Here is an 18571-nt window from a genome sequence, read left to right as displayed (position 1 = left end):
TGTATATTATGTATAATGTATATTGTATTATGTTTCCATATATGCTGGAAGCCACCCAGAGTTTCTGGACAACACAGTCCAGATGGGGTGGGTAAAATTATTATTATTATTATTATTATTGATCAGACCAATGTCCAATCTAGTCCAGCATCCCATTCTTTCAGTGGCCACCCAGGTGCTCTGGTTGGAAACCCGTAATCAGCATCCAAACACAATGCTCTGTCCCAAGAGACCAGGGCCCTGCGTGACTTGACATCTTTCCGCAGGGCCTGCAAGACAGAGCTGTTCCGCCTGGCCTTTGGTTTGGACTCAGTCTGACCCTCATGTTTCCCTCCCTTTACGGTTTTGATCTACGGGCTACTTTTAAAATGAGGCTGCATTTTAAATTGCATTTTAACCTGTATTTTAAATTGTGCCCCCCCCCCCCCCGTCATGTTTTTATTGTAATTTTACTGGTGTTAGCCGCCCTGAGCCTGGCTCTGGCCGGGGAGGACTGGGTATATATAAAATTATTTATTATTATTATTATTATTATTATTATTATTATTATTATTATTATTAGGGAGCGAGTTTCATTGTTTACCTATGATCCACAATAAGAATTCCTTTTCTAAATATGCCCAGAATCTTCTAGCATTCAGCTTTATTGGCTGCCATGGATTCTAGTGTTATGAGAGAGGGAGAAAAAAATATTCTCTCTCTGCTTTCTCCAGCCGTGCATAGTTTATAATCTTCTGTGAGCTTTCAGCATCCGCTCTGAGAGCCAGGAACAAGAAACCAAAATCCTAATTCAGAACCTGCTGAGCCCCCCAGGGCAGAGGAGGTTGAGAAGAGCAACAGGCCCCCCACTGACCATCCTTTGGGCTGTAGGAGACATGGGGCTGGCGGAGGGGGAAGGAGAATGAAATATACTCGGAGTCGAGTGTGGATTTCATGCTCTTTATTCAGCTCATAGTAGCGAGGAACGAATGTTCCCCCACAATATCTGCTTTATATACACCTCTCGGCAGCTTCCGTTGCCAGGGCCTCCTCCAGAGCGACCTGGAACGTTGGGTCCTTCTTGGTGTAGAGGCGTCGTTGCAGCTTCTCATCCTTCAGGCCACCGACGAGGCGGTCACGAAGCATGTTCTCCAACTCTGGGAAGTTGCAGAACCAGGCGGCTTGGCGGAGGGAGGTCACAAACCCAGTTATGGTTTCCCCAGGGGCTTGCCGCTTTGCGTAGAAGGCATTTTGACAAGCCTCCACCGAGGGCGGCGGCGAGAAGTGCCCCTTCCATTATTGTTTTGTAAGGAACAGTAGCGACATCTTCAGGCGCAAGGAGAGCTCAGGCGATTTCGAACGTCTCCTCTCTGCAGACGCTGAAGAATATTGCCCTCTTCTTGGTGTCATTGGTGACCCCTTTGGCTTCTAGGAGGAAAGTGAAAAGGGAGGCATACACTTCCCATTCTCCTGATTCTGGGTTGAACGGCGAGAAGCTGCTGTTGGTTGCCATTCTGAGTTCCTTGGGTCCCGGAGCTGAAGCCTGGATATACGGTGCGAGGCAGCGGTGCGGCAGGTGGCGGTTCTGTGGTGCTGTGTGTGGCGGTCAGCTCAGTGGGATCCCACCTTTGTCGCCCGTGAAATATACTCAGAGTTGAGAGTGGATTTCATGTTCTTTATTCAGCTCATAGTAGCGAGGAATGAATGTTCCTCCACAATATCCCCCAGAATGTCTGCTTTATATACATTATTTACACAATGGGCCGCACGTGATTGGTTAATTCTGGGATTCTCCTGTAGGCCAATCAGGTTGCGGATTCACTTTCACCTGGAGCTGGATTGGTTGGCTCCTGCGGACCAATCATACTGCTGCATCATTCTAGGACCAATCAGACTGCTGCATTCTGAATCCTATTGTTCTAGGACCAATCAGACTGCTGCATTCTGAATCCTATTGTTCTAGGACCAAACAGACTGCTGCATTTTGGATCCTATTCAACTCAGTACATAATAGAGAATCTATGAGATGGCATTGCAGGCAAAGGCTGGTTCTGCTGGAGAGAAGGAATAAAAGCATGTTTAGGATAGCGGGCATCCTTCCAGTTCTGGGCACAAGAAGATTCCACCTGGTGGTGCTGCTGTCATTTTGAGGCACCTTAAGCAAGCTCCGTCTTCCCCGACTGGCTCCAGCCGGCTGTTTGCAGAGCTAATTTTGGCCCCCTTTCTGGGCTGCTTTGTGGGAAGCGGGAGGGAGGACAGCTGCCCCTTGGAGGAACATCAAGCAGATGGTTTAGAAGGCCATGCCCAAAAAATAATTTGCTTTCCAGGATCAGACCAAGATGCATTTACAACTCTCCCCTGGTTACAATCCATTGAATTGGGGATTGAACAAATTCGTGGAAGGTAATGCTGTCCGTGGCTGCAGACCCCGGTGGTTTTACATTCTGCCTCCCATGTCAGAGGCAGTAAATTGGCAGCTGCTGGGAATCCCAGGTGGGGCAAGTGCAGAGTGTTTTGCTTTCTACGCTGGGAGGAGGATTAATCATTTACCATATTTTTCACTCCATAAGACGTACCTAGTTTTTAGAGGAGGAAAACAAGAAAAAAAATATTCTGAACGAAACAGTGGATGTATGATTTTTGTTGTTCATGATGTGGCCACAGACATGTGATTTGACAGTGAGTTTGGGGAAGCCCAATGCAAAAATCCTGAGGAGCCATGTGGATCCGTACTATGTAACCACATTTTTGCGCCATTGCGGCCCCACACAACAGTGGGTGCGTGATTGTTTTGGTGCAGGCTGTAGCCATGGACATGCTGTGTGATCTGATGGTGAATTTGGGGTGACCCAATGTAAAAATCCTGAGGATCCATGGGCTTTTACCTCCATCCTCCCAGGCAGCCTCCTTTATCTGTAGCGTCCCTTATCTCTCTCCCGATCCCACCAATCAGCTGCTTCCTTTCAACACTCCCTTCCCTCTTGTTTGCCTTAATGTTTTTTCCTTAGCTGGGGCAGTTTTTTGCTCCTCCTTTTCTTCTAATTTCTCTCCTCTTTGATTTAGTTTTTCTGTCTCCTCTCCTTGCAAGTTTGCTGTCTTTACCTCCCCCCTCCCAGGCAGCCTCCTTTATTGCTAGCATCCCTTATCTCGCTTCCGATCACTTGCAATCAGCGGCTATGTTTCAACAACCCCTTCCCTCTTTCAAAAAAAGAAAAAAGCATGATCTGCTTTTCGCCCCTGGGCAATTCGGCTCCAGGGACCACGCATTCGCTCCATAAGATGCACAGACATTTCCCCTTACTTTTTAGGCAGAAAAAAGTGCGTCTTATGGAGCGAAAAATACTATATTTCTGTATGAGATTGCTTGGCCTCTAGAAGGGTGGGTTGCAACAATGGGATATATACAGTGGTGCCTCGCAAGACGAAATTAATCCATTCCGCGAGTCTCTTCGTCTTGCGGTTTTTTCGTCTTGCGAAGCACGGCTATTAGCGGCTTAGCGGCTATTAACGGCTTAGTGGCTTAGCGGCTTTAAGAAAAAGGAAACAAACTCACAAGAACTCGCAAGACGTTTCGTCTTGCGAAGCAAGCCCATAGGGAAATTCGTCTTGCGGAACGACTCAAAAAACGGAAAACCCTTTCGTCTAGCGAGTTTTTCGTCTTGCGAGGCATTTGTCTTGCGGGGCACCACTGTAAAGGATAATAACAGCTTCTATTGTTACAATCATGAGCCCATTTCCAGTGAAACTAAGACCTTGCCTTGAGGCAGGGCTGTTCAGAGACAGTGTCCTTCAGAGCATCAGATGCTGGGAACAAAGAACAGGTGGAGCGGATCGATCTGCTTTTGGCATCTGGATTGTAGAATCATGGAAATGTAGAATCAATTAATTGTAGAGTGGGAAGGGACTCTAAGGGCCATCTAGTCCAGCCCCCCTGCAATGCAAGAAGCATAGCTAATAGCTGCTCTTGGAAACAGGACCGGGACTTTGTTGGGCCTTTCGGATGGTCCCACAATCATTCTTTTCAACCAAACCAAAGGGGTCAGCTGCCCCCAAAGGCTGCTCTTTGCTTTCTTTGGCAAAGTTTCCCTCTCCAGGGCAAGAATTTGCCTGCTCTGAATTTTGCAGCCAGGATTCGGCCATAATCCCCTGTCAAGTTGCCCATCTGAATGCACCTCAGCATTCTGAGTTTATAGCAGCGTGGGCACCCGGCAACATCCCATGCCCACACTTGCCTTCCGCACTGTGGCTTTGCAGTGTGGGCTAGCAGAAAATGCATGATTGCACATGGCCGGATGTGAGCTTTCTGAGAAGAGACCACACTACTTGGTAGAATAATTCACTAAATGGGAGAGATGTTTCCATTGCACCATGTCTTCTACAGACTTCTGGATTCTGACAGATCCCTGATTTCCAAAACAACATCTTTTTCCTAGGCTGTTCCTATTTTTTTTTCCAGATTTGTAGCATGGGGGGTAATTGGAGACACATTTTCCCCCAGAGGTTTGTTGTAGGCCATTTCTCAAAATGTCATGGCACAATTTTGGCAGGGGTGGCGTGAGGGCTGTCATAGTTTGGTGCCTTTCAGAAGAATGTTGAAAACCTCAAAAACAATCGCCCCTGCCTCACAAAGAATGCCCATGGAAATGGAATTGCACAGGAAAGCACAGCCAGATTAGCTGGAGAACTTTCTCTGCAAGGAAAACTATGAAGAGTGAGGACTTTTTCATTTGGGGAAAAAATATTTAAAGGGAGAAGCATGAGAGAGGTTTATAAAACTCCTCAAGGTGTGGAGAAAATGAGCAGAGATAATTTCTTCTGCCTTTTTGCTGCTAGAAGTCTGGGCCACCCTATGAAATTAATTGTCTGCAGATTTTGTGAGAGAAATTTCCCTTGGAGGCTCAAGGTGTTACTACTAGTATACAAGGGACGTGGGTGGCGCTGTGGTCTGAACCACTGAGCCTCTTGGGCTTGCAGATCGGAAGGTTGACGGTTCGAATCCCCATGACGAGGTGAGCTCCCATTGCTCTGTCCCAGCTCCTTACAACCTAGCAGTTCAAAAGCATACCAGCGCAAGTAGATAAATAGGTACCACTGTGGTGGGAAGGTAAACGGCTTTTCCGTGGGCTCTGGTTTTCATGACGGTGTCCTGTTGCACCGGAAGCGGTTTATTCATGCTGGCCACAGGACCTGGAAAGCTATCTGTGGACAAACACCGGCTCCCTTGGCCTGAAAGCGAGATGAGCGCCACAACCCCATAGTCTCCTTTGACTGGACTTAACCGTCCAGGGGTCCTTTACCTTTTTACCTTTCACTAGTATACAAAGCCCTTGACAACTTGGGACCAGATTACCAATGAGATTGCCTTACCCCAAATGTTCCCACTTGACCGCTTCAATTGGTGAAATCGGCACAACTATAGGTGTCACAAAATACCCGTTCCGCATTTGTAAGAACTCAGTCATTTAGTGGAACTCTGGAACTCACTGCCTCTTGATATAATCATTGGGTCATTGGGAGAGTCAAAATGGCTCAGAATTGGTCTCCTGTACTATTTCAGACACTTGGTTTATATATTTAGATATGTGTGCATTTATGAATATTTATTCCTTATTTGAGACCTTAGAATACTTATAACATTACTCAGACCTTAAGTCCTGCCAAGGAAAGGTCCCCTGAAACTTTAAGTCCAGCTTCCGCCTTAGGTCTTTTTCTATTTGTTTTGTGTTTCATATGGTCATAGTATTACTGATCAACTGGCCTTTAATCAGCCGGCTCTTCTGTGGGAGGAGAGCCTTCGTTTTGTTTGTTTCAAAGTTCTGTTTTATTGCAAATAGTGTTACTTGATTGTTTTACGACGCCTGAGATTTCATTGTTTTATTTTAGTGGGCTTGTGATGTCCTGATGGCAGCGGCATTCTGCTTTGGGCTCACGGATTGTGCATCCGTCCAGAAATAGGAAAGGCCTTGCCTTGGAGTTTTCTCCAAATCTCCCGTCTCCATCCCACCCACCCACTCGAACAGATTCTGATTTATCGCAGCAAGCTGAGTGGCATAATTGAATCCAGGCTCTCAGGAAATGAAAGCAGTCTATTTGGTCATCATTACCGAGCGACGGCTGCGGGGAGGAGAAGGAGTGTTTTGGTTCCAGGAGCAGTCCTTGCGGTTTGAGTCCTGGCCAAAATCCTTGCTGATGCCTCTGGCAAATGGCCAGGTCCAACGCCATCCCTTGGAGGTGGGATGGGACCGCTGCCTGCGATGGATTAGCAGCCCCAGGTGGCAAGGTGGGCTTCCAGGAGAGTGGGTTTCTGCCTCAAGTCATCCTGTGACTTGGAAGGGATGCTTCCAAAATTATCTCCCCATCCAAATTCATCCCTGGATACTGGGATTCTAAATGCCTCGGCCTTCTGTCCCAGGGAGAAATGATGCGTTAGGAATTTCTCTTCTCTGAATGGTCTGCAAAATCCCTTCGCAGGCACAGCTTGCAGCGGTTTTGAGAGCCTCCATAGAAACAAAGGAATGCGTCTTCTACTGACTCAGGCCTGTTGGTCCGTCTTGCTCAGCATTGTCTGTTGTTGTTTAGTTGTTTAGTCGTGTCCACCTCTTTGTGACCCCCTGGACCAGAGCATACCAGGCCCTCCTGTCTACCACTGCCTCCCACATTTTGGTCAAAATCATGCTGGTAGCTTCGAGAACACTGTCCCACCATCTCGTCCTCTGTTGTCCCCTTCTCCTTGTGCCCTCCATCTTTCCCAGCATCAGGGTCTTTTCCAGGGAGTCTTCTCTTCTCATGAGGTGGCCAAAGTACTGGAGCCTCAGCTTCAGGATCTGTCCTTCAGGGACGATTTCCTTCAGAATGGAGAGGTTTGATCTTCTTGCAGTCCATGGGACTCTCAAGAGTCTCCTCCAGCACCAGAATTCAAAAGCATCCATTCTTCGGTGATCAGCCTTCTTTATGGTCCAGCTCTCGCTTCCATACATCACTACTGGGAAAACCATAGCTTTAACTATACGGACCTTTGTTGGCAAGGTGACGTCTCTACTTCTCAAGATGCTGTCTAGGTTGTTGTTGTTATTGTTATTGTTGTTGTTGTTATTGTTGTTATGATTATGATTATGATTATGATTATGATTATGATTATGATTATGATTATGATTATTCTGCCTCCACAGTTGGAGGCAGCAATGTACCCGAATTTCAGTTACTGGAAACTGTTGGAGGGGAGAGTTGTTCCTGCACTCACAGTGAGAAGAGCCCTTTCTCTCTCTCTCTCCTTGTCCTCCCTGCTTATTTCTTCCAAAACAAAATAAGGGGGTGGTGATTCAATTAAACAGCAAAGCATCTTTGAGGTCTGCTCCTTTTTGTGATGGCCTCTGAAATGTCTGGCATGCTGCAGCTGTGGCTGCTCTAAGACAGGATCCAGCTTCTGCTAAAACAATTCTGAAGATATAAAAGCCCAGGCACTGGGACCACATTCCGACAACATTTCGAGGTTCTTTTGGGAGCGCTGGAGAAAAATGTCTCCTTCCTTCCTTGGAATTTATGGGTTTCATTAATTCTACCCCGACCCAAGATTAATTCCATTTTCCAGATGGAACTGTCACATTCTGTGCCTGCCCTCAAACTTTTCAAGTAAAAAAACCTCCAGCACAGTTACTCAAACTTACAGTTCCTAGTAAAGCGGGGGTGGTGGACAGGTTTGTTTTCTGCTACTCCAGAGGGGAAGAACCAATGGAGTCAAATGGCAGGAAAGGAAATTCTAACGGAAAATCAGGAAGAATTTCTGATGGTAAGAGCTGTTCAGCAGTGGAATCAGCTTCCTTGGGAGTTTGTGGAACTCTCCTCCACTGGAGGTTTTTAAGTGGGGGGGGGGGTTCTGTCAGGGATTCTTTAGCTAAGATGCCTTTATTGCACCGGGTTGGACTGGGTGACCCTTGGGGTCCCAATTCTATTGCAGTTCTATTGTTCTATATCAGGAGTCAGCAAACCTTTTCAGCAGGGGGCCGGTCCCCTGTCCCTCAGACCTTATGTGGGGCCGGACTATATGTTGCCATGATTATGACCCACAATTTTGGCAAAAACCCTTATTGGGACCAACCCCAACGTTGCACAAGTGTGATTTTTAGGGTGGGGGTGTTCCCTCATACACCCACACTTCTTCCCTTTGCGTTTTACGCATTGACAGTTCTTATTTCTCTCGTAAGGCAGGGTGGGGGGCTGAGGTAAGTGCGCCATTCCTGTCAGCCCTAGAGAGTGTGTTCGCATGTGTGGGTGAAGGGAAAAGCCATTGGCTAAGCTAAGTCAGGCTGGCACCACTCAAGCAAAAGCGTTCTTTTCCCCAAGTGAGGGAAGACGAGGCGGTAGCGGCTATTTACCTTTCTGTAGGAATCATAGAGCACGACAGGAGGTTGGGTGCAGGTGAGCTGTGCAGAAGTGCACTGACAAGCATGCTCCAGGACAAGCTGCTGGCTAACTCTGTAGAGGCTCCTTTTATTAGCACAATATGCGAAACCAGTCAGATACATTTTGGACTATGACCTTTACACATCTTCCAATCCTGGGATCGTGGGGTGGTACAAAGTTATTTTGGCACCTGTTTCCACCGTGTCATTTTCCCCTTGCACAATATATGACGAAGGAGACAAAGGTCACAGACAGGGCATGGCAGACCACTAAGAGAGCAAAGGTTAGATAGAGGGCATGATGTTCAGACAGCTGTGGCTTTGTCTGCGGGTGGGAGTGTGCTCCACACCCGGCGATTATTCCTTCACCTTTCCATGGCTCGCACCGTGTAGTGAACAAGAAGCCAACAAAGCACAGAACTGGTTTGGGGTGCAGCTGCCCACGCGCTCCACGCTTCCTCTGTCAGGGAGCACTGCCACCACAGACACCAGCGGGCATCGCTCCCGAGGTGCCTCCAAGCCCCTGCCGCCACAGCTGCCCTTTCTGAGGTCAGTCGCCGGCAGCTCCATGGTGGAAATCTGAACTGTGGCTCCTTTTCCCTCTTCCCCACCCCCAACCGGAAGAAAAGATTGCTGTGCATGCACGATGGATGGAGAAGGGGCTTGTCTTCAGCAGCCGCCCGCCTCACTTTTGACCCCCAAGCCTGGCTGAGTCGCAAAAACCATTGCACACATGCGCTATGCTGGCTGCCTGGATTCCTGGACCGTCCGTGGGCCAGATCTAGAAGGCAATTGGGCCTGATCCGGGCCGCGGCCCTTAGTTTGCTGACCCATGTTCTGTATGATGAGCTCACATTGATTAAACCCCTGCCCATCATTGCTGCCGATGGGATGATTGGTGGAAGTGGCAAAGCCTGTGGTTTCTGGCTATTAATGTCACTACTCAAAAGGACCTCCCTGGAGAGGCCCAAACAGTTGATGGAATCAAACCTGCCTGCTGTCTAATGCAAAGCAAATCCAACTCCTTGCCCTTGTTTGTAAGACCTGTTACATCAACCACATGAGAATCATAGAATCATAGAGTTGGAAGAGACCACAAGGGCCATCGAGTCCAACCCCCTGCCAAGCAGGAAACACCATCAGAGCACTCCTGACATATGGTTGTCAAGCCTCTGCTTAAAGACCTCCAAAGAAGGAGACTCCACCACACTCCTTGGCAGCAAATTCCACTGTCGAACAGCTCTTAATGTCAGGAAGTTCTTCCTAATGTTTAGGTGGAATCTTCTTTCTTGTAGTTTGGAACCATTGCTCCGTGTCCGCTTCTCTGGAGCAGCAGAAAACAACCTTTCTCCCTCCTCTATGTGACATCCTTTTGTATATTTGAACATGGCTATCATATCACCCCTTAACCTCCTCTTCTCCAGCCTAAACATGCCCAGCTCCCTTAACCGTTCCTCATAAGGCATCGTTTCCAGGCCTTTGACCATTTTGGTTGCCCTCCTCTGGACACGTTCCAGTTTGTCAGTGTCCTTCTTGAACTGTGGTGCCCAGAACTGGACACAGTACTCCAGGTGAGGTCTGACCAGAGCAGAATACAGTGGCACTATTACTTCCCTTGATCTAGATGCTATACTCCTATTGATGCAGCCCAGAATTGCATTGACATTTTTAGCTGCCACGTCACACTGTTGGCTCATGTCAAGTTTGTGGTCAACCAAGACTCCTAGATCCTTTTCACATGTACTGCTCTCAAGCCAGGTGTCACCCATCTTGTATTTGTGCCTCTCTTTTTTTTTACCCAAGTGCAATACTTTACATTTCTCCCCGTTAAAATTCATCTTGTTTGTTTTGGCCCAGTTCTCTAATCTGTCAAGGTCGTTTTGAAGTGTGATCCTGTCCTCTGGGGTGTTAGCCACCCCTCCCAGTTTGGTGTCATCTGCAAATTTGATCAGGATGCCCTTGAGTCCATCATCCAAGTCGTTGATAAAGATGTTGAATAAGACCGGGCCCAAGACAGAACCCTGTGGCAAGACAGAAGTCCTCTGCAGGACAGGGGAGCAACTTGAATAAAATATTGGAGGGCCCCCAATAAGCCCTGCCCTAAATAATCAATCACAATGGTGCACAGACACCATTTGAATATATCACCTATTATTATTTCATGTTATAGCAAGTTTCTAGAAACTAGATTATGAGTCTGTGTTTCTAAAGGAACTTTTGTTATTGCCAAATGCCAACGTGTTTGCATTATTAAGTTTGTTATTTTAAGTTAGAGCTTAATAATTATTTCACTATTAATATATTTCTTCTTAATTGTATTTCACTATTAATATACTTCTTCTTGATTGTATTTCAGTTCAACAATTACTTTGATAAATATTTTGTTATGTGCAAATGGCTTGAGATACCTATTAGGTCCATAAATGACCATATAGCATATATTCCACACACAAAATAGCGGCAATTTGTTGTTGACAAAGGACAGCTGGACCTATAAACGGCCCCATTACCTTCAGGAGCTCCTTAGGGCCCCATCAAACCTGGCAATGCCCATCAACTTTTGGGGTCCTCGGCCCCTTCAAATATATTATTGGGGAGGTGAAGACCCCTCGGCCCCTCCTGCTCCTAGGCTGCAGGATCCGGCCAATGGCCCCTGCAGTCTGACATATTGGGACCAGCCAGATGCCCCAGTGGAAGCAGTAAATAGCACTCGAAATGTTACAGAGTGTGGCCCACACCTAGGTCTCTAACGTGCCTGCATACTTTCTGAGCATCTTCTTCCCCCAAGGCTCTCCAAAGAGCCGAGCGGAGCCTTGAGTTTGGGAGCTGTCAGCTGTGTGTACGTTGGAGCTGGCTGATGAGATAATTTCATTTTCATGTTCTCCGTGTTTCCGTTCTGCTTCCAAGAGGACTCCCGGAGCAGCGAGCAATTACGCACCGAAAGCAAATGTAATAAAACAAATGGGAGAATGTGATTTCCAGAGGAGGAGCCCAGCTGGGCTGAAGCAGCAAACCCAGGGAAGGATCGTTTGGCTCTTGAAAGGCAGGCAAAGCTGTTATGGCTTCAGCTGTTGTAGGCAAGAGACCACTTCTTTAGATGCAGTCTTCCCTTGGTGGGCTTGCACACACCTGGACGAAGGGTGTGTTTGTGTGTGAGTGTGAATGTGAATGTGTGTGCAAAATAATTATGGGGCAAAGGAATCTCAAAAGGCATGTGTGCACTTCCTTTTATCAAATCTCTGTTGGGAGGCTGTCAGAGGAAAGAAAAGGAAAACGGCAGGAGATTAAGCCTGCTTAATACTCCTCCTTTTGACAATCTGCAAGCAGAAGAGAAGAAGAAGAGTTTGGATTTGATATCCCGCCTTTCACTCCCTTTAAGGAGTCTCAAAGCGGCTAACATTCTCCTTTCCCTTCCTCCCCCACAACAAACACTCTGTGAGGTGAGTGGGGCTGAGAGACTTCAGAGAAGTATGACTGGCCCAAGGTCACCCAGCAGCTGCATGTGGAGGAGCAGAGACGCGAACCCGGTTCCCCAGATTACGAGACTACCGCTCTTAACCACTACACCACACTGGCTCTCAGTCTTATTACCTGAGCACAAGCACCATTGCAATGTAAGAAGAGCCCTGCAGGATCAGGCCAGGGGCCCATCTAGTCCAGCATCCTCTTCTCAAAGAGGCCAACTAGATACCTACTATGGGAAAGCCACAAGCAGGATCTGAGAACAAGAGCCCTCTTCTCTCCTCCTGTGGTTTCCAAGAACATGAATTCAGAAGCATCGCTGCCTCTGACTGTGAAGGCAGAGCAGAGCCATCCTGGTTTGTTGCAATCTATAGCCCTCCTCAGACTTGCAGATCAGAAGGTCGGCGGTTCGAATCCCCACGACGGGGTGAGCTCCCGTTGCTCGGTCCCTGCTCCTGCCAACCTAGCAGTTTGAAAGCACATCAGTACAAGTAGATAAATAGGTACCGCTCCGGCGGGAAGGTAAACGGCGTTTCCGTGCGCTGCTCTGGTTCGCCAGAAGCAGCTTAGTCATGCTGGCCACATGACCTGGAAGCTGTACCTATTTATCTACTTGCACTTTGACGTGCTTTCAAACTGCTAGGTTGGCAGGAGCAGGGACAGAGCAACGGGAGCTCACCCCGTCGCGGGGATTTGAACCGCCAGTGTTCTGATTGGCAAATCCTGGGCTCTGTGGTTTAACCCACAGCGCCACCTGTGTTCCATGCTTTCCAGGATGAGAAGTCTTAAATCGTTGTTTGAAGCGGTCTCCAAAAATGCCAAGCGCTCAGGCGAGTCAAGAAAAGGGGCTGAGGTTTTCGAGCGGGAGGGAGAAATGGCACGTTTGCGCCCTGCAGGTACAAGGTGGGGTAGCCGTGCTCAGCTCTGGGTTGGTTCTTTCCTGGCCTCGCAGAGCCCTGCCTGGACGTGCTCAGCGCAGAACACGAAGTTCGCACTGCAAGCGAGGAAGGGAAGCAAGTGCGTAATTGATAACCACCAGGGTGCTCTTAGCAGATCTCGCTGCCAGCGACGGCCACATTCCTTCTTAAGTGCTGCTGCAGAAAAACCTCCGGCTTTCTCCAAGTTTCAAGAGGTTGCGGAACACAGGAAGCTGCCTTGTACGGCGTTGGACCCATTGGCCCATCTAACTCAGTTCTGTCCACTCTGCTGGCAGCAGCCTTCCAGGGTTTGGGACAAGGGCTCTGGAAATGCCTGGGACTGAAATCAGAAGGACCGTTTGCCATAGATGTCAACTTACATATTTGAAAATAAGGGACCAGCAGCCTTGAAAATAAGGGATCAGCAGCCAAAATAAGGGATTTTAGTCAACCAGCTGAAATACGAAGTTAAAAGGGACCAGATAATTTTGGAGAGCAGTGCCGGTTTTTAGCCCTTCATTTCCAGAGGTTGCTGCTCAAGACACCAGCTGATTAAATAACTACAGGCAGCAAGCACTTTTCGCGCAAAACGAAGTCCAAGCTACGAAGATGCTGCTGCAGTTCTGTATCTTTTCTCTCGTGCTCCATCTGCAGCTCTCAGTTCCATCAGGCGGGGCGGGAGGAAGTGTGTGTGGGGGGAATAGCGCCTGAAGTAAACCCACAGATCAGACCATCTATGTTAGTCTACCACTACAAATCTATGCTTGCGGTCCTTCCCTTGTAGCCCTTGGAATACCTGCCCGCGCCTCCGCCTTCTCCTCTTCCTGAACTGCTTTCTCTATGGTTGCCCTCACTCTCCTCTCAAGGCTCCTCAGCAATTCATAGGCCATGCCAGGCTGCCCATCTCATCCGGGTCCTTTGGCGGCACATCCGCAGTATGGCCTAGTGGGAGCGGCGGGCAGAGGGGAGGCCCCAGGCAGAGACGCTCAGTTTGGCGGCCGCAAGGAGGATGGCGGCGGAAGGGCCCGAGGCTCCTGCCAGTCCCGGCAGGGAGGGGCTCCCGGGGGCCGAGGCTGGTGAGAAGAGGCTACAGGGGGGCAGGCCGGGCAGCCAAGCAACACGGTTGGAGCCTCCCTCCTCCCTGGCCGGCAGGGAGGGAGGGAGAGGAGCTGCTTCCTTTGAAACCTGGGAAATTTAAGGGACATCCATCAATAAGGGACAGCAGAGGGACATGGCGCTGGAATAAGGGACTGTCCCTCCAAATAAGGGACGCTTGGCAGCTATGCTGTTCGCATGCAAAGCAGATGATCTGGTGCAGAATCACAGCCCTTCATCTCAGGTTGTGGGTTCGAGCCCAACGCTGGGATGTGTACCCCTGTTTTTTTAATCCACTGTTTTCCCAGAGCTCTGCTGAACTGCATGTACAGTACAAGGCGAGACGCCTCTTGCTGCCAGTTAAGCAAACAGCCCGTTTTATGAGTTCTGGCAGTTGCCTCCCATTTCCGAAAAGCAACACATTTTCAGGGACACCTCCGTGTCCCAGAGGTTGTGAGGGAATCTGCGCCGCTTGGTGCATTCACTCTGGCATTGCCCCTTCCCATCAGGACATCCTTATTATGATATTTATTTGTTTATTTCCCACCCTCTGCCGTGAGGTCCTGGGTGGGTTATAACATTAAAACACAATATGAAAAACCATTTCGGTTGTGTGTGTTTTTTAAAGACTTACACTCATAAAAACAAGGTGGGCTCTGAAAACTTGCACCTCAGGTGTCAGAAGGGCATGGTAAAGAAGACTGAGCGGATAAGGACTTTGGGCACCAATGTGCCCAGAAATGAACTGGCAGCCAATGCAGCTGTTTTTCAAAAGGGGGTTATATGAGATCTCAATGGAACCCCAGCCAGGGGTCCGGCTGTTGCATTTTGGACCAATTGACCCTTCTGAGTCGTCTTCAAGGGCAGCCCCACGTAGAGCGCATTGCAGTAGTCCAGTCAGGGAATTACCACAACACAGAGTTGTTGGCCTCTGTCTGTCTCATGAGACAATGGAGTATACCTCCAGGGGTGAATTCAAACCGGTGTGTTAGTAGCACCAATGTGACCTCCCTGGGCAGTGTGTCTGGAGGTCCAGGGACACCCAGCTTGGGGGTACAGTGGTACCTCGGGTTACAGACGTTTCAGGTTACAGATGCTTCAGGTTACAGACTCCGCTAACCCAGAAATAATACCTCGGGTTAAGAACTTTGCTTCAGGATGAGAACAGAAGTTGCACAGTGGCAGCGCGGCAGCAACGGGAGGCCCCATTAGCTAAAGTGGTGCTTCAGGTTCAGAACAGTTTCAGATTAAAAATGGACCTCCAGAATGAATTAAGTTCTTAATCCAAGGTACCACTGTAATTCTGTTTTGTTTTTGAAATCATTTTCATTTGGTTTTACAAATACAAAGTTATAAAAATCCAAATCTATATTATCCATATACAGAGATTCCTCTGAATCTCAGCACTTCTCCCCACCCCTTCCATAGGTTCCCGTTTTGAACATTTAGAAATGCATATTCTTCCATACTCTGCGGTAATTTTTACGCTACAAGTGAAATCAAAATTCTGCCAATGTTTCCATCTGCTTACAGTGGTCTCCTAAATAACTTCTAAATTTTCCCCGTTCTTTTATAAAGTTTTTGTCCTCTTGGTTTCTGAGTTTTCCAGTCAGTTTTGCCATTTGGGCGTAGTTTAACAGCTTGGTTTGCCATTCCTCTCTGGTAGCGACTTTGTTTTCTTTCCACCTTTGGGCTAATAACATCCTGGTGGCTGTTGTTCCATACATGAAAAGTCTTTTCTGCTCCTTTGGAATGTCGGTACCTGTAATTCCTAATAAAAACGCTTCTGGTTTCTTAACAAAAGTTATTTTAAACTTTTTTTTCCCCATTTCATTATATACCATCTCCCAGAAAGCTTTTCTTACTAGACAAGTCCACCACATATGATAAAAGGTCCCTTCTTTTTCTTTACATTTCCAGCAGGTATTTGAACTTGCCCTATACATTTTTGCCAACTTACTAGGAGTCAAATCCCATATAATTTTCATATAATTATCTTTCAGTGTACAACATGCCATAAATTTCAAGTCTGCTAGCGGGTAATTCTAGTTCCACTGTTGTCACTTGAGGCTCATGTGGCTCACAGGTGGTCCCTGTGATCTTCAGAGGAAGGACAATATATAAATGTAACAACAACAACAGCTGTAATAATAAATGATGACTGGTTAAAATGCTATAATACTGCTATAAAAGTAGTGTGCAATAGGGTCTTTAGTCATGTTCATTCATTCTGTTGGGTCTACTTTGAGTAAAACTTGCTTGACTCCCACCCATGGTGTTTTCATTGTTGTACTTTATTTTGGCCTCATGTAAATAAATAAACCAACCCTCTGGGATCTGCTGTGGAGCAGACACACTCTCCCTTCCTTCCTTCCTTCCTTCCTTCCTTCCTTCCTTCCTTCCTTTCTTTCTTCTTTATGTCATAAAATTTATGCACTACTTGTTTGTAGAAAACCTCAGAGCACTTTGCAAGGAGCCTCAGTGCCTCTTTCTTTTCCTTTCCTTTGCAGCTCAACCAGTTGGATAAGGCAGCTGATGCTGCCCACACGTTCTTCCTGGCAAACCCAGAGCACATGGAGGTTCAGCAAGACCTGGAGAATTACAGGACCTCGGCGGGGAAGGTGGACCTGATCGACCGAGAGGCCCGACCGCACATGGTAACGTTGCCAAAGAGCAAAATTGGGCCGCTTTAGGGATCTGAAACACAACCACCATTGAAATGTCACCAGAAACAACGTGGAACAAATCTGGTGGGATCCTGGTTGGGCAAAATCTTGGTGGGTTGACATGGGAGGCTCAAAGAGTTTCAGTAAGGTGAACCAAATGCTCTCTGGAGGCTCCAGCACATCCTGAGATGTCCCCATCAGCTGTGTTGGCCAGGGCAGATGCTTGCTGTGGTCCAAAATATGTGGAGGACATCATCTTGGTCTAGGGAGTGAGGAGAAATGGATAGGTTTCTTTTTCTTTTTCTGAATCTGCCCTGCATCTAAGAGGCAGGTCTCAAGGATCTCAAGGAGATTCTACCTTGCCTCTCTGAGGATGCAGCGTGGGGTCTTTGGCTCAAAAAATAAGTCATCTGCCAATGAGCCGTGGGTTCTCTGGACTTCTGGCACTGTCTCACTTGCATTTTGGGGGTCCCCTCTTTGGCGGTCTCCATCAGTGACATCTTGCTCCTAAGACTCATTCTTTCATGACATGGATCTTCAGGAAAGAGGCTGAAAATGAAGCTGCCGGTATCATAACGCCTTTATACAAAACTATGGTGCGACCACATTTGAAATACAGTGGTACCTCGGGTTAAGTACTTAATTCGTTCTGGAGGTCCGTTCTTAACCTGAAACTGTTCTTAACCTGAGGCACCACTTTAGCTAATGGGGCCTCCCGCTGCTGCCGCGCTGCTGGAGCACAATTTCTGTTCTCATCCTGAAGCAAAGTTCTTAATCCGAGGTACTATTTCTGGGTTAGCGGAGTCTGTAACCTGAAGCGTATGTAACCCGAGGTACCACTGTACTGCATAGGGTTCTGGTCGCCTCACCTCAATAAGGCTATTGTAGAGTTGGAAAAGGTTTAGGACAAGGCAACCAAACTGATCAGGGGGTGAAGTGACTTCCCTGTGCAGAAAGGCTTCAGCACTGGGGACTATTTAGTTCAGGCCAGAGGTTTTCAACCTTTTGGGGTCCACAACTCCCTTGTCCAACTACCTTCTTTCTGCGGCACCCTTGTGGGGCTCGGGAGCCCAGTTAGGTCACCCCTTGCACATAGAGCTGGCAGCCCCTCGCCCTTTTTCAAACACCCTCCCTTGTGGAGTGTTCCCTCGGCCTCCTCTCCCCTCTCCTTGGGAGTCCTCTGGGCAGCTGCTGCTGCTGTCCCTGGTTTCTGAGCTGCCCCATGGAGAGGTGCCTCTTCACACTGCCCCACAGGGGCCTGGGACTTGTCTGTCCAAGCCCAACAGCAAGGGCTGGCAGACTGGCAAACTGGGCTCCCTCACCTGCTTGCTTGCTTGCTTACTCCGAGGCCAGCTCAGCTCCTGGCAACCAGCACCCCACGGCCAGCCCCAGAGGCATCCTTCATCTGCGGAGCTTGTAGCCAGGGCTGCTGCAACAAACAGCTGCGCAAGCCTTTGGGAGACAGAGATGCAAGAGGGCATCAGAGGGTATGAAAGAGGGACAGAGGACAGTGTTGCCCATGCCACCCCTGACCATCAGTCAAGGCGACCCAGGCTGCCATGGCACATGGGTTGAAAATCACTGGTTTAGAGAAAAGTAGATGAAGGGGTGAGGGACGCGGGTGGCGCTGTGGGTTAAAGCCTCAGTGCCTAGGACTTGCCGATCATCAGGTCAGCAGTTCGAATTCCCGTGGCGGGGTGCGCTCCCATTGCTTGGTCCAAGTGCCTGCCAACCTAGCAGTTCGAAAGCACCCCCGGGTGCAAGTAGATAAATAGGGACCGCTTACTAGCGGGAAGGTAAACGGCGTTTCCGTGTGCTGCGCTGGCTCGCCAGATGCAGTTTGTCACGCTGGCCACGTGACCCGGAAGTGTCTGCGGACAGCGCTGGCTCCCGGCCTATAGAGTGAGATGGGCGCACAACCCTAGAGTCTGTCAAGACTGGCCCGTACGGGCAGGGGTACCTTTACCTTTTAGATGAAGGGGTGACCTGATAGAGGTTTATGAAACCATGTGTGGCATGGAGGAAATGGATAGAGTTTTTCTCCCTCTCTTCT

The 18571-nt window shown here is 48.4% G+C and overlaps 1 protein-coding gene across 1 annotated transcript in view; it reads left to right on the top strand.

Annotated features, from left to right (window-relative positions):
- The window catches only part of P3H2 (prolyl 3-hydroxylase 2), a 129845-nt gene that overhangs the window by 68768 nt on the left and 42506 nt on the right, over positions 1–18571 (top strand). Inside the window, exon 2 of the mRNA XM_053390860.1 lies at positions 16363–16509. Coding sequence (XP_053246835.1) covers positions 16363–16509 — 147 coding nt within the window. The remainder of the gene's footprint in view (positions 1–16362; positions 16510–18571) is intronic.

Source organism: Podarcis raffonei, chromosome 5 (assembly GCF_027172205.1).
Source record: "Podarcis raffonei isolate rPodRaf1 chromosome 5, rPodRaf1.pri, whole genome shotgun sequence".
Lineage (NCBI taxonomy): Eukaryota > Metazoa > Chordata > Lepidosauria > Squamata > Lacertidae > Podarcis > Podarcis raffonei.
The sequence above is the reverse complement of the archived record's forward strand: the minus strand, read 5'-3'. Positions and strand labels throughout refer to the sequence as shown.